The sequence below is a fragment of the Psammomys obesus genome, unplaced genomic scaffold (genome assembly GCF_907164565.1).
Source record: "Psammomys obesus unplaced genomic scaffold, mPsaObe1.curated_primary_1811, whole genome shotgun sequence".
NCBI lineage: Eukaryota > Metazoa > Chordata > Mammalia > Rodentia > Muridae > Psammomys > Psammomys obesus.
In genome coordinates, this window is record NW_026585742.1 from 7666549 (window position 1) to 7679982 (window position 13434).

Below are 13434 nucleotides of genomic sequence, written 5' to 3' on the forward strand. Positions count from 1 at the left end.
GGCCAAGTCCGGCCTCGCGGGCGCGGACGGGGCGCTGACCTGGGCGGTGAGTGCGGCGCGGGCGGGCGGCCGGGCGCATTGTTCGCGGGCCGCGGCCGCGGCGGGCGGGGGCTGGGAGCGCGGCGGCCGCCCGGCTGGCTGCGGGCAGGGCCTACTCCTGCGTGCCTTTCTCCCGGCTCCTCGCCTCCAGCGGGGCTCGGGCTGCCGGGGGAGGCTCGCCTGCAACTTCAGGGCGCACGCCGAGACCGAGGGACCGGGATTGCGCCTGCCCGCGGGCCAGCCCTGCGAAGCGCCGCGCCGCGCCAGAAAATAGTGCCGAGCCTGGGCCCTGCACTTTGTGCCGAATGCTACAGCTTCCGGGCGCCCTGTCCCAGAGGAACGTGAACTTGAACGGCCGCTGCCCTTTGCGCCTCGCCTAGGAGGGCTCATTCCACAGACAGGGTATTTGGGATGACTTTGACAGCAGGTTAGAGACCGCAGTTGGTCCATCTGCCGGTGGGATTATTAAAAGAGCTTACTTACGTCAGCCTCGAGAGTAAGTCGTGTGGGGGCCGATGCCCCCCAAGAGGTGAGGGGGTGCTTAAGCCTGAACTTGGAGGATGGCGGAGCTCAGTTCCCGGTGGGAGGTGGAAGCAGCAAGCGCAGCTGGAACAGTTGGAGCAGGGTTCCCACGACAGATCGATAACTCCAACATTTCACTTACTCAGCACTGAGTTCAGACTAGGGTCATTTCCCAAACAAAACACCGGACTTGGCCAAATGAGGGTAATAGCCAGGATAGAAAATTTACTCGGTTCAGGGATTTTAGTACACCCCTCCCCTGGATCCCACTTCCCTGTCTTTTGAACACACTAAGGAACTTTGGTATTGGTTGGCATTTTTGTTTTCTTTGTTTTGTTGAGGTTTAGATGAGTCTTGAGTAACAGTCCTTCCTGTTGACAAGTGTTGCTCATAAAAAAGGATGTCCTTACGAACAGTAGGAAAATAACCATTTGCTTTACCAAGTGCCAAGGTACTTTGCAGAGTAACTGGCCAGGTTCTTATCTTCAAATCTCCAGAAATGCGTGTATTACTAGACAATGCAGTATGAGAGTGTGTGTAGAGAAGGAAAGTTAGACTGTAAGTTAGTGGGCATGTGTCCATGGAAAGAATGTTGAAATTCTTCTCCCTTACCTCTGTTACTAGGACCAAACATCTGAAGATGGAGTGTGATCATGAGCTAGTGTCACTCATAATTGTGGAAGTGCTGAGATCTGAGCAGCTTGTCTTTGACTTGGTTCCACAATGGCAAACATTTTTATTTATTATTTTATGTGCATGGGTGTTTTGCCTGCTTGTATGTCTGTACCACTTGAGTGCCTGGTGCCTAGGGAGGCCAGAAGAGGGCATCAATATGCTGAAACTACAGCCACAGATGATTGTAAGCCACCCAGGTCCTCCGGAAGAGCAGCCAGCGCTCTTAACTGTGGAGCCACTTCTCAAATTCTGTCACCGCATCAAACATTTTGTGCCACAGTTGGATTGTTTTTAACTCATAGTAGCAATATTTTAATTTGCTGTTATTAACTTTATAAACAATGTAATGAACACTTTTTCTTTTAAGATCAATGGAAAACTTTAATTCATATAAGAAATTGAGCAAAACTTGTAGAGTTTCATTCAAAATTGGAAAAATCCATTTGGAACTAAAATAGATTTATTGGTTAAATTTACTATAAAGTAGATTATGGGAATTGCAGTAAAATAAAACTTTGATCTTATGAAGCATATCTTATTGGATTAGTTTATTGAAAAGAATCACATTAGAAATCCTCTTTCAGGTTTGGTGCTTGCTTTATGTTAGTAAAGTGAGCATCATGTTTGTAACAAACCGTACAGGCTGCTTTAATTTCTTAAATTATAAGAAATCAAATATATAATTTAATATAAGAGAGGAGAGAGGAAAGTGTGTGGGAGATGGGCTTTGAACTTGTAACCCTCTGTGCTTAGCTTCATGAGTGCTGCGATTACTCATGAGAGTCATCATACAGGGACTTGCTGGCTTTCTTTCCTGGAAGGTGATAGTGAGTTGATGGGCTTTGATGTAGGTTCATATCCTGTCTGCAATACACATTGTAGGTGAGACTTTTTTCAGGGAACTTAAACCTTTCTATGAGTTTGCTAAGCAGGGCATTGAGAATTCAGAGTTTGAATATAGCACAGTGCTGAATTACTGGCAAAACTTAAGAAAGTCAGTTATTCTGGAATAATTGTTTACTTTTGATTTTACATAAAGTGTTTTAGCTAGGTAAAAAATTAAATTTTCATTGTGGCAGCATAGGAGCTTATTGCACTGGCACTTGTTCAGTGAAGCTTATCTTGCATTGCTACCAGTTTGTGAATAGTAGTACAAAATCCAGCTATCCTGTGCTGAGCAAGGGGTTGCTGCACTGCCTTTGGGCAGTGTGTGTTGGCCTTGTCTTGTGATGCAAGACTACCTTTTACTGTTAGAAACAACACATCAGAGTGGCTTCAGCTCTGCCATTCATTTTTAACTATAATGATTGATTTGATTTTGGTTTTCAGTATCTTAACTGAAATTTTAGTAATTTAAAAGAAATATTGTGTAACTAAAATTAAAGTTGATAATGGGTATTTGTTTTTAAATATATATTATATATTAAATTTAAAGCAGTCAGTCAAGTTTCTTGAATTTTTAGCTTGTAAAACTTGCTTAGTAAAACATGATAGTTTTTCACTCTGCTAATCTTTTTATCAGGTTGTAGCAAATGTTTGTAAAAATCTAGAATATAAATTTGTTACTATTATGTAAATTCTCCAGCTTGGTAGATTAAATAATATAGTGGGGGACATGGGAGAGGCTGAAGGGAGAAAAGAAAGGGAGGACACAATGCAATTCAATCTTAATTAAAATGAGCTAAAATAAATATGTTATAGGCAAACTGACAAAGTATCTAAAAATGTGGTAGCCAGAATAGTATACTATATCTGTCATTAGGCATCAGTAAAACTCATCTCAGGATCACCTACTTTTCTCCTCATTGCTAAGAAATAACGCAGATCCTAGAATATAATACTTTGTTTGTAAATACTATAATTTTATATGTAAAAGTTGTTTGTCTTTACAAAAATATAACCACAATTCTATAGTTTCTTTAAAAATAAATAAAATATATCACATACTTTTTTTTTTACTGTGGATATTTAAAAAAAATTTAAAAATTTGAGATTATAATTACATCATTTCTTCTTTCCCTTTTCTCCTGCCAAACTTTCCCATGTACCATCCCTTGCTCAATTTCAAATTCATAGCATTTTTCTTTTATTGTTGTTACATATATATGTGTGTATATGTGTGTATTTCCTAACTATATAAATACTACCTGCTCAGTCCATATGTTACTAGTATGTATATGTTTTTAGGGCTCTTTGATATTGGATAACCAGCTGGTAGTCTCTTCCCTTGGGAACATTATGTCTAGACTCAGCATTCTTTAATTGCATGTAGTTCTTTGTCTGGGGTTGAGGCTTCCTGAGCATGCCCCTTCCCTGTTAGTTAACATGTCTATTCATGTCAGCGTTGTTCAGGTCATACTTAGGCAGCCTGGTTGGTAAGACTTCATGGAGATAGTGTCTGAGTGTCCTTGGAGACACAGTATCACAGCAAGCTTCCTGTTGTTCTAGCACTTAACAATCTTTTGCCCTCCCTTCTTCCATGATCTTGAGCCTTAGGTTCAGGAGTTGTGTTGTAGATGAACCAGTTGATATTGAGTTCCACAACTCTGCACTTTGATCAGTTGTGGTTTTCTGCATGTGCATATTTCTTTAAAAATTATTACATTTATTGATTGAGTGTGTGTATTTGTTCCTTTGTATGGGTGCACATGCCACAGTGCATATGTAATGAAAGTTAGAGGTCAGCCTTTGGGAGGTGGTTTTTTTCATGTGGGTCCTTGGGATCAAACTCTGCTTTGATGGAAAGTACTTTTAAACTACTGGGCTATCTTGTTGGCTTGTTTTACAGAGATTACTAATTAAAGAAACATCACTCTATATTTAAACACTGGCTAAAACTTTCTTTTAAGAACTTTCTTTTAAGAACAGTGGTGCATGTCTGCAGACCCAGCACTCAGGGAGGCAGAGGCAGGCGTATCTCTGAGTTTGAGTCCAGCCTGGTCTACAAATCAAGTCCAGGACAGCCAAGGCTACACAGAGAAACCCTGTCTCAAAAAACAAAACAAAACAACAGCTACAAAAAGAACTTTAATTTAGTGGGTGATTAACGTCTGAGTTCATAATCTTTGTGTCCTCTATTGAGGTTAGTTTCCTATAGTTCTCATACTTAGATGATCTCTTACTATTTCCTTTACATATTTATATTTCATCGAGAATGCCTCTTCCCACAAGTAGTTTATTTATTTATTTATTTGAGACAGGGTTTTATTGTGTAGCCTTGGCTGTTTTGGAACTAGCTCTGTACACCAGGCTGGCCTCGAACTCACAGAGATTCACCTGCCTCTACAGATCAAAGGAGTGGGCCACCACCACCTGGCTAGCAGTCTAAATCTTAATTCCTCTTTAAGGCTAGCTCACCAAACTTATTTTTCAGTTTATGCTCTTTTTATATTTTTAGTTTATGCTCTTTTAAACTCAAACTTTTGTTACTTTATCATAAAACGTACCTCATGCATGATAGTTTGGTCTTAATAATAACATTAAACTTATGAATTCAGAGACCAAATGTTTTCCTTTATATCCCTTGTAATGTTTAGCAAAGGTCTGGATACATAATCCAAACTTAGTTATTGATGTAATGGGTATTCATATGCTGCCTTCCTGAAGCTATCATCAGTTAAAGACTTGTATATAGTAACTCTTCTCACTGCATTCTCTAGTAAAGGTAAAATTACAGTGTTTAGAAGAACTTTTTGTAAACTGAGTAGAAGTAAGCTTTGTCACCTATAGTCCCAGGTCTATTAAACACTTAGATAGTGAGAGTTCCATTATATTAAGTACACTTTTAAAAGCAAGCCTCTTTGTATCTTTGTAAAACTGTACTACAAATAGGACCCTTGTTTTGAAGAAAGGCTATTATTATTCCCAGGTGTCTAGAGGGAAACAGGACGAAGACAATAGATCAGGAGGTGGTAAGCAATAAAACATTAACAGCAAAACAACTTCTTTTGTACCTAACAAGACAGACTATGAGATAAGACTGTCTCTTTCTGTCTACTAATCTTTTTACTTTGATGCAAAAACAGTGAGGACTTTATCACCTTTTCAGGGTGTTTGTACCTAGCCAGTTATAATAGCATAATGGAAAAGTATAGACTGTGTATGCAGATCACATGGTTTCATAATTTGGCTTTATTAAATGCTGCTTTTCTTCAGACCTCAAACCATATGCACTAGGGAATCAGGATGGCAGCATGTTCTTGGTGCAGCTCTTACATAGGTACTGAAATGTTCCAGAAACCTCCCATCATGCTGGCACACTGCAGGTGTCAGAAGAGTGTACACCTACATCTCTAACCATATGGTGTCTTCATGCCTTTTTTCTTAGGAAAAGCTTTGTCCTTTGGTTTGGGAGAGTGTTTCTGAGGGAAATGTATAGATCGGAGTTCGCAGTCAGTGTTTGCTGAAGCTAATTTTCTGTGTTCTTAATGTCTTCAGCAACAGTGTGAAAACTGGCTAAGCTGCTCGATACAACATATTTTAGAGATAGAGGTAGTGTTGATAATTTGGTGAGAAGACCTTGTTTCTCCTTTAGTTGTTCTGCTTTCAGGCAGGGGCATGTGTACTTACATCCCATCAATTAAGGAGCAATTTGTTTCTCTCCCCAAACCTCCAGGTCTTGATATTCAGTGGTGTGACCAGATTAATCTCTAGAGATAAGATTCTGCTAATCTCTAGGAACAGAATGAGGCTTTTCTTGCAGATTTCTGCTAGAGAAGCTTGTAGATATTTGTGGGAACCTCTTATGTTGGGGCTAGTGAGCCAGTGGATAATGCTCAGACATTTTCTGAGAACAGGAACATAATAGACAAGTTTACTGAAATGTTAATTTCTCCTTTCTACTTTGCCAAGGTTGCCAGTGTTATTCATGTATTTTGGTTTTCCAAGACAGTAATGAGAAAGTTTGGCTGTAGAAGTAATAGCTAGGTATAAACAATGCCTCTAGACAAAACATTCAGTTTTACTCTCGTTTAATTATGTTTTCACATGCATGAATTAATAAACTTTTAACATCCCTTTGTGAATTCATTATAGAAAATTAGAAAATATATCAAAGTAAAAATAAAATGACCCAGATTTATACTTACTATCGATAAGTTTTATTGGCATTCTGTTGGGTATATATATGTTCATATTCTCTGCTATGCATGTATATATTTGTATAATTTTTCTGACAAAATGGACTCTTCATTCATTTGTAACTTTGTTCAACAAGCAATATAGTTACTTGTTTTTTATGTACATATGTGCCTTTATGTACACATATAGGTGCAGTGTCTGGGAGACTAAAAGTGGGCATCAGATTTTCTGGGACCAGAGTTACAGATGGTTGTGTTATGGGTGCTGGGAACTGAACCTAGGTCCTTTTTAAGAGCAGCAATTCCTCTTAACCACTGAGCCATTTAGCCCTGGAACTTGCTTTGTATCCCAGGTGGCCTCAAATTTGTGACAGTTCTACTTCTTCCTCCCAAGTGTGGGAATTCAAATGTATTCCACCATGTTCAGCTTAAAAACTGTAGTTTGATAAGCTATTAAAAATTTTAAAAATACTCAGTTATCTTAAGTTTATATCAAATTTATAGTGATAAATGTTTCTTTTTCTTAAGATTTATTATTTTTATTTACATGTGTATGAGTATGTCTAAGTCAGTGTCTACCACATGTATGTTGCTGTCTGTAGAGAGAGCAGTGATTCTCAACCTTTCTAATGCTGTAATCCATTAATACAGTTCCTCATGCTGTGGTGACCGCCACAACCATAAAATTATTTTTGTTGCTATTTTGTAACTGCAATTTTGCTGTTGTTATGAATCGTAATGGAGATATCTGACATGGATGATATCAGATATATGACCCCTGTGAAAAGGTCATTTGACCCCTAAAGAGGTCATGACCCACATGTTGAGAATTGCTGCTATAGAGGCTAGAAGAGGATGATGTCAGATCCCTTGGAAATGGAGTTTAAGGTGGTTGTGAGCCAACCGACATAGAATCTCAACTTGGGGCCCTTTAAAGAGCAGCTCATATTCTTTCTTTTTCCCTCTTCTCTATATCAGATTGTCTGTCTGTCTGCTGCCTGCCTGCCTACATACCTACCTACTTATCTATTTATTGATCTACCTACCTACTTATCTATCGATCTACCTACCTACCTATCATCTATCACAATACATCCTGACCAGTTTCTTCTCCCTTCAGTCCTCCCAGCTCCACTTACTTCCTTATTCCTCAGATTCAGTCATCATCCATTTCCTCTTCAGAAAAGAGCAGGCCTTCAAGTGACAACAGTCATACAGAACAAAACAACATCTAGTAAGACAAGGCAAAAACCTTCATATCAAGGCTGGACAAGGCAACCCAATAGGAGGAAAAGAGTCCCAAGAGCAGGCAAAAGAGTCAGAGATAACACCTGTTCCTGCTGTTAGGAGTCCCATAAAAACCCCAAGCTCACAACCATAACATATACAAAGAGGACCTGGTGCAGATCCATGCAGGCCCTGTGTTTGCTGCTTCAATCTCTGTGAGCTCATATGAACTCCGCTTAGTTGATTGGTAGGCCATGTTAACTACTTACTTATCTCTTTTTCCCTATAGACATGTTTAGATTTTTTTTTCCCTGTGTAACTAAGCATGGGTAAATTTATCCTGAAATTCATCAATTTCTTCTAGATTGTCTTATTGTTGGCATATAATTTTAGCTGTGTCTTAGAAAACCCTTCTTTTTGTGGCATAAGTTGTAATGTCTCTTTTTTGTTTCAATTTCAGTTACATCCTTTTTGAAAGAACTAGTTTTACTGAAGTACATTTGTTACTTAGTCTAACTAAAGTACATTGTTTAGTGCTGTTGTGCTGAAATATCTGATAGAAATAGGGAGAAGAGATTTATTTTGGCTCAGCAATATGTCTTGGTGGGGAAGATGTAGTGACAGAAGCATGTAGTGGTTACTGTTCACATCAGGTAGATCAGGAAGCAGAACGACGTAGGAGTTGGGCCCAGTTAGCTTTCAAAGATGCAACCTTAGTGACCACTTTTCTGTAGCTAGGCCTCATCACCTAAGTTCCACCACCTTCCAAAGTAACATTACCAAGCATTCAAACTTGAGCCTGTAGGGGAAGTTTCATATTCAAATCATTGCAAAACCCCTGTCTTTTCTTAGACTTGTGGCTACCTCTCAGTCCAAATTATACTCAATCCAACTTTCAACATTGCTCAAAAGTGTCTCTACTTAGACACAACCAATCTCTTTTTGACCCTTTATAAGATAAAAAATGTTATAAACATCAATATATGATAGCATGCAGTTGATATTACTGTTCCAAAAAAGAAGAACAAAAGAGTACCAAGGGAAGACCAAACCAAATAAAGATCATGACTCAGCAGGACAGACACTTGAGTCCTATAGACCCACCATGCAGCATCAAGGGCACATAGTTGAATGACATGAGCTTCAACTGGCTTGAGCAGACCCACCCTTATGTCTGAGCCATTTGAAGCTCATGTGTGCTCCCTTGGTCTGGGTCTGCTTAATGCTTGTACTTTTTCTTGGCGGTCTCCATTTCAAGTGAAACATTATTCTCATAGTTTGATAATAAGTTACCTTCTGTAGTTATCAACCCTGTCAGACACTGCCTAGTCTCACAGGCAAATTCTTGATGGAGTGTTACAGGATTCTGTAATTCCTACATTTTGCAAAAGTTTTAGATGTAGCCTGTTTCTTTTGGACCACAACTGCAGTGGCCGCTGAGTTTCTGGACAGCTAAGCCTGGGAGGGCCCTGAGTAGTTAGAGTACTCCTGGAACACTTTTTTTTTTTTTTTTTTTTTAAGGGAAATCTTTTAAATGAGTTTATAGTTTTATATTTTGGAGCCTGTGTTGGTGGAGTTTTGCCAACAGTTGTTGAATGCTTTTAAAGTCCCTTTGCTGTTGTGATAGTGTTTAAATTGCTTAGCTTCATTTGACCATTTCTAATCTCTCTTTTTAACTGTTAGGGCCTTTTGGTTTGCCAATGCACTTTTTCTGGCTTAATAAGTTTTTTTCCCCTCCTCTGCAAAGCTGGCTAATATTAGCTAGCAGAAACCATGCTACATCCCAAGTTTTTCTGCTTTCTTGAAAATTCCTTTGCTAAATTATTAGTTTATGAAATTCAGTCTCATTCAGATATTCATTACACTGCAAAATATGCAGAAATTCTTCACCAGCTGTAACAGGAATGGTTTCTAGGCCAGTTCCCAATAGAGACCTTGCTTACACCTGAAACCTTGGTTTCAGTCTTTACTGTCTACGTTTCTGTTGTCATTGTAATCTTTTTGAACTCCCACTGGAAGTACCCATTAAACTCTGCTTATAGCATTTTGGGATTTCTCTAGTTCATATATCAAGCCTCTTGCAATTTGTTCCCCAAAAACCAGTTCGAAAATAAACAAAGTTCAGGTTTAGGCACTGTTTCTTTGGTACCAGTTACAGAGTTAGTTACTTTTGCATTGCTGCGACTTAAAATACCTGACAGAAACAACTTCCAGAAGAGGATTTATTTTGGTTCATGGTTTCAAGGTATTTCAGTCTCTTGTAGCAGGAATATATGGCAATCATTTACACATCAGGGCTGTGGCTAGTACCAAGATAAGTGTACCTTCAGTGGCTTGTTTCTAGTGACCTATTTATGCAGGCTGCCACTAACCTCCTAAAGGCTCTGCATCCTTCCAAAATAATACCAGTAGCTTGAGAGCAGTCATTTGAAACATGAGCCTGTGTGGGACATTGCACATTTAAGCCTTAAAAAGCATTTGTGTATTTTGTTGATCTTAAACAAAACAAAACAACTCTTGCTTTCATTGACTTTAAGAACTTAAAATTTTTTTTTCTCTGAGAAAGCAAAATGACATGATTTATTGTACATATTTACGCTTGACCACAACTGAGAGCAGAACTTGTCTAGATTGCCTCAGGGCCAGGGCAGACATCCAACAGACACCATTTTTGGCAGGCCTCAGAAGTGGTCTTGGTGATCAGATGGCCGTGAAGCCCCAGATACAGTGGGAGACGTTATCACTAGTAGCATACAGTCCAGTTACTTGTACCAGCATCTCAGCCACTGGCATTCCTTATTTCTTCTCCTGTAGCCACCATGGGTACACAGCTAGCTTAGTTGGTCTTTGGCTGATCTTTTTTCTCTGGAGCTGTAGGTGGTGTGCTTATTATATATAGTGTATTTTTATTTGGTGACACTTCTTAGCAAGCATTCACTTTCCCCACCTCATTCTCATGGCAAAGCAACTTCTGTAAAGAAGACACTAAGGCTGTGGGACTTGAATCTTATTTTCGCCTGTCTATTAGTTTTAGATTTAGTTTTATGCATAGTTTCTTAATGTATGCTATTAGCTCAACATCTTCATTTAAAAATTTTAAATGTGGTTTTACTTTATTTTGATCCTGTAAGTTTTAGTGCATTTTTGCTTTTATTTACACACATACATTTTCTAAATTATCTAGTATTTTTTTCTTTGATTCTTAAATAGTTTACAAGTATGTTGTTTAATTCCCACCATTTGTGGATTTTCTATTTCCCTACTATTTTTTTCTAGTTTCATTTTGTTATAGACTGAGAGGATGTATGTCTTTAATCTTCAGTTTGTTGAGATTTATAGGCTAACATCTGGTTTATGTCAGAGAATGCTTCATGTGCAATTGGGAAGAATGTGCATTCAGCTGTTCTTGAGTGATCCTCTGTATATGTCTATTAGGTTTGACTTATGCTTTTTAAGTCCTTTGTTTTCATATTGACTCTTGGTCTGGTTGTCTTGTCCGTAGTTGGGGTGTAGAAGCTTGTCCTACATGGGGTGTAGGAGCTTTTTATTATCACTGTATTTCTCTCTCTCTCTCTTTGGCTCTGCTTGTGTTTGCTTTATATAGTTTATACTCCAGTGTTACAACAATGAGATTTTCCTGGTAAATTATCTTTGTCTTTTGTCACAGTTTTTGTTCAAACTTAGTCTATTTTGTGTAATATAACTATGGTACCTTGCTTCTTTGGATCCTGCTTGTATGAAGTTTGCTTCCCCACCATCTCTCTAGCAGCCTATGTGTTCTTAGATTTAAAATGTGTTTCTGTGGGCACCATGTAGTTGGATTAAAAAAAAATCAAATTGGCTATATATGCTTTAACAGGCATTAAATCCATTAATACTTAAGGCAGCAAAAGGATTTATTGTTGGATTTTTAATTTTATTTATATCATACAGCTCTTTATCTTTTCTCTTTTGCTGTCTTCTTTTGTGAGGCTGTTCTTTTATTCCCTTCTCATCTTATGTTTTGTCAGTATTTTCTTTATGGTTTTCACTGCAATTACATAAAATAGCTTAATGAGATAACATTCAATTTTAAATTAATTTTAACTTGACCAATTGCATATAAAAGCTGTATACATACTTTTGCTACACACAGATTTTTAATATTAGAGTTTTATAAGGTTATCAGCAGTTACTCAAAAAACAGACTAGAGCAAAAGTAGGACGAAATGTGAAGTGCTTAGAGTTAAAACCTGGCAAGAAACTATAGCACAAATTATGTTTGCATATTATTTAACAGATTTATAATTACTTTTATATTTTTACTTTTAAACATTTATATTATATTCTAAAGTAATAAATGTTTCTACCATTAATGTTGAAAGTTCTAGAGCTGGTTATGGTGACTCATGCTTTTAATCCTAGCACTTGCGAGGCAGAGGCAGGTGTATCGTAGTGAGTTCAAGGCCAGCCTGGTCTACAAAGTGAGTCCAGGACAGCCAAGGCCACACAGAGAACACCTGTCTCGAAAAAAATTGAAAAGAAAAAAAGAAACTTCTTTATTTGCCTTTCCCAGGAAGGCTTATCTTTTCATATGACTTTTGCTTCAGCTTGATGGGTTTTCATCAGTAACTGAGCTCAGCTTTTGCTTAATTTTTTAAAATAACCTAATGATTAAAAGTTATGTTTTAATCTTGAAAATGTTTGTAGGGCAGTTTTGCCAGATATTTTGGTTGCCAGATTTTAATACATCTTCCTACTTTTGTTTTAGTCTGTATCTGTTGAGTAACTGCTGATAACCTAGTAAAACTCTCTAGTATATGATAATTTGTTGTTGTTGTTTTTTGTATTGCTGTCAAGATTCTCCCCTTTGTGAATTTTTTAAAATTTATTTTTATTTTATGTGCATTGGTGTTTTGCCTGCATGTATGTCTATGTGAGAGTATCAGATCCTAGAGTTAATAGGCAGTCATGTGGTGCTGGGAATTCAACCCAGGTCCTCTGAAAAAGCAGTCATTCCTCTTAACCACTGAGCCATCTCTCCAGCTCCTTTTGTGACGTTTTTATCCTATGATGTTGGTAATTGAATTCATAGTCTCTTGGTTGGGCCTGTGGTTCTATCCAATTGACAGTTTGAGTATATGTCTACTATTAATAGAGGTTTCTTAGGTTTGTGCTTGTTTGAATTCTGTGAGCTTTTTAAATTTGTTCATGTTTCTTTCCATATTGGGAAAGTTCTTCCTATTTTCATTTTCTCCTTTGAGACATTTTGTAACGTATATTCTGTTTGATGGTACCCACAGGTGAGCCAGGTATTTTAAAAATGTTTCTTCATTCTTTCTTTTTTTGGTTCCTTTCCGTTTGAAATTTCTGTCTTCATATTTTTTCTTGTGGTAACCAAGTCTATTGTTGAGTCTGTGTAGTTTTAGTTATTGTAGTCTTTAGTTTCAGAAATAATGCTTGAGTCTTTTATTTGTTATCTACTTATCTCATTTTTTATTTATTATTTTACCGTTTAGTTGGGCATTTGTACACGTTCCTTGTTCCTTGAGCTTCTTCTTATCTTTGTTTCTCCCTTCCCTTTTATCCATTCCTTACCATTCTTTTTTTCTATTCCCATTTTCTTCTCTCCTCTTCTTTTCCCTCCTTCCCTCCTCTCTTTCTCTCTTCTTCTCCCTTACCCCCTCCTCTTTTTCCTTTTTTCCCTTCAGTTCCCATCTTCTTCTCCCAAGACAGGACCTCTAGCCTAGTCTGAACTTTATTTAAAGCAGCCTCCTGCCTTAACTTCTTAAATGCTAGGATTATATATATGAGTACCCCGTTTCCTTAGGGGAAATCCATGGAGATTTAATTTGTCCCTTTGAATGTTTCTTCTTCTTCTTCTTCTTCTTCTTCTTCTTCTTCTTCTTCTTCT

At 38.0% G+C, this 13434-nt stretch overlaps 1 protein-coding gene across 1 annotated transcript in view; it reads left to right on the plus strand.

Moving 5' to 3' along the window:
* Positions 1-13434, plus strand: part of Top2b (DNA topoisomerase II beta) — a gene marked incomplete at its 5' end in the record, with an annotated part of 63395 nt that continues 49961 nt past the window's right edge. Inside the window, 1 exon segment of the mRNA XM_055599068.1 lies at positions 1-46. Coding sequence (XP_055455043.1) covers positions 1-46 — 46 coding nt within the window.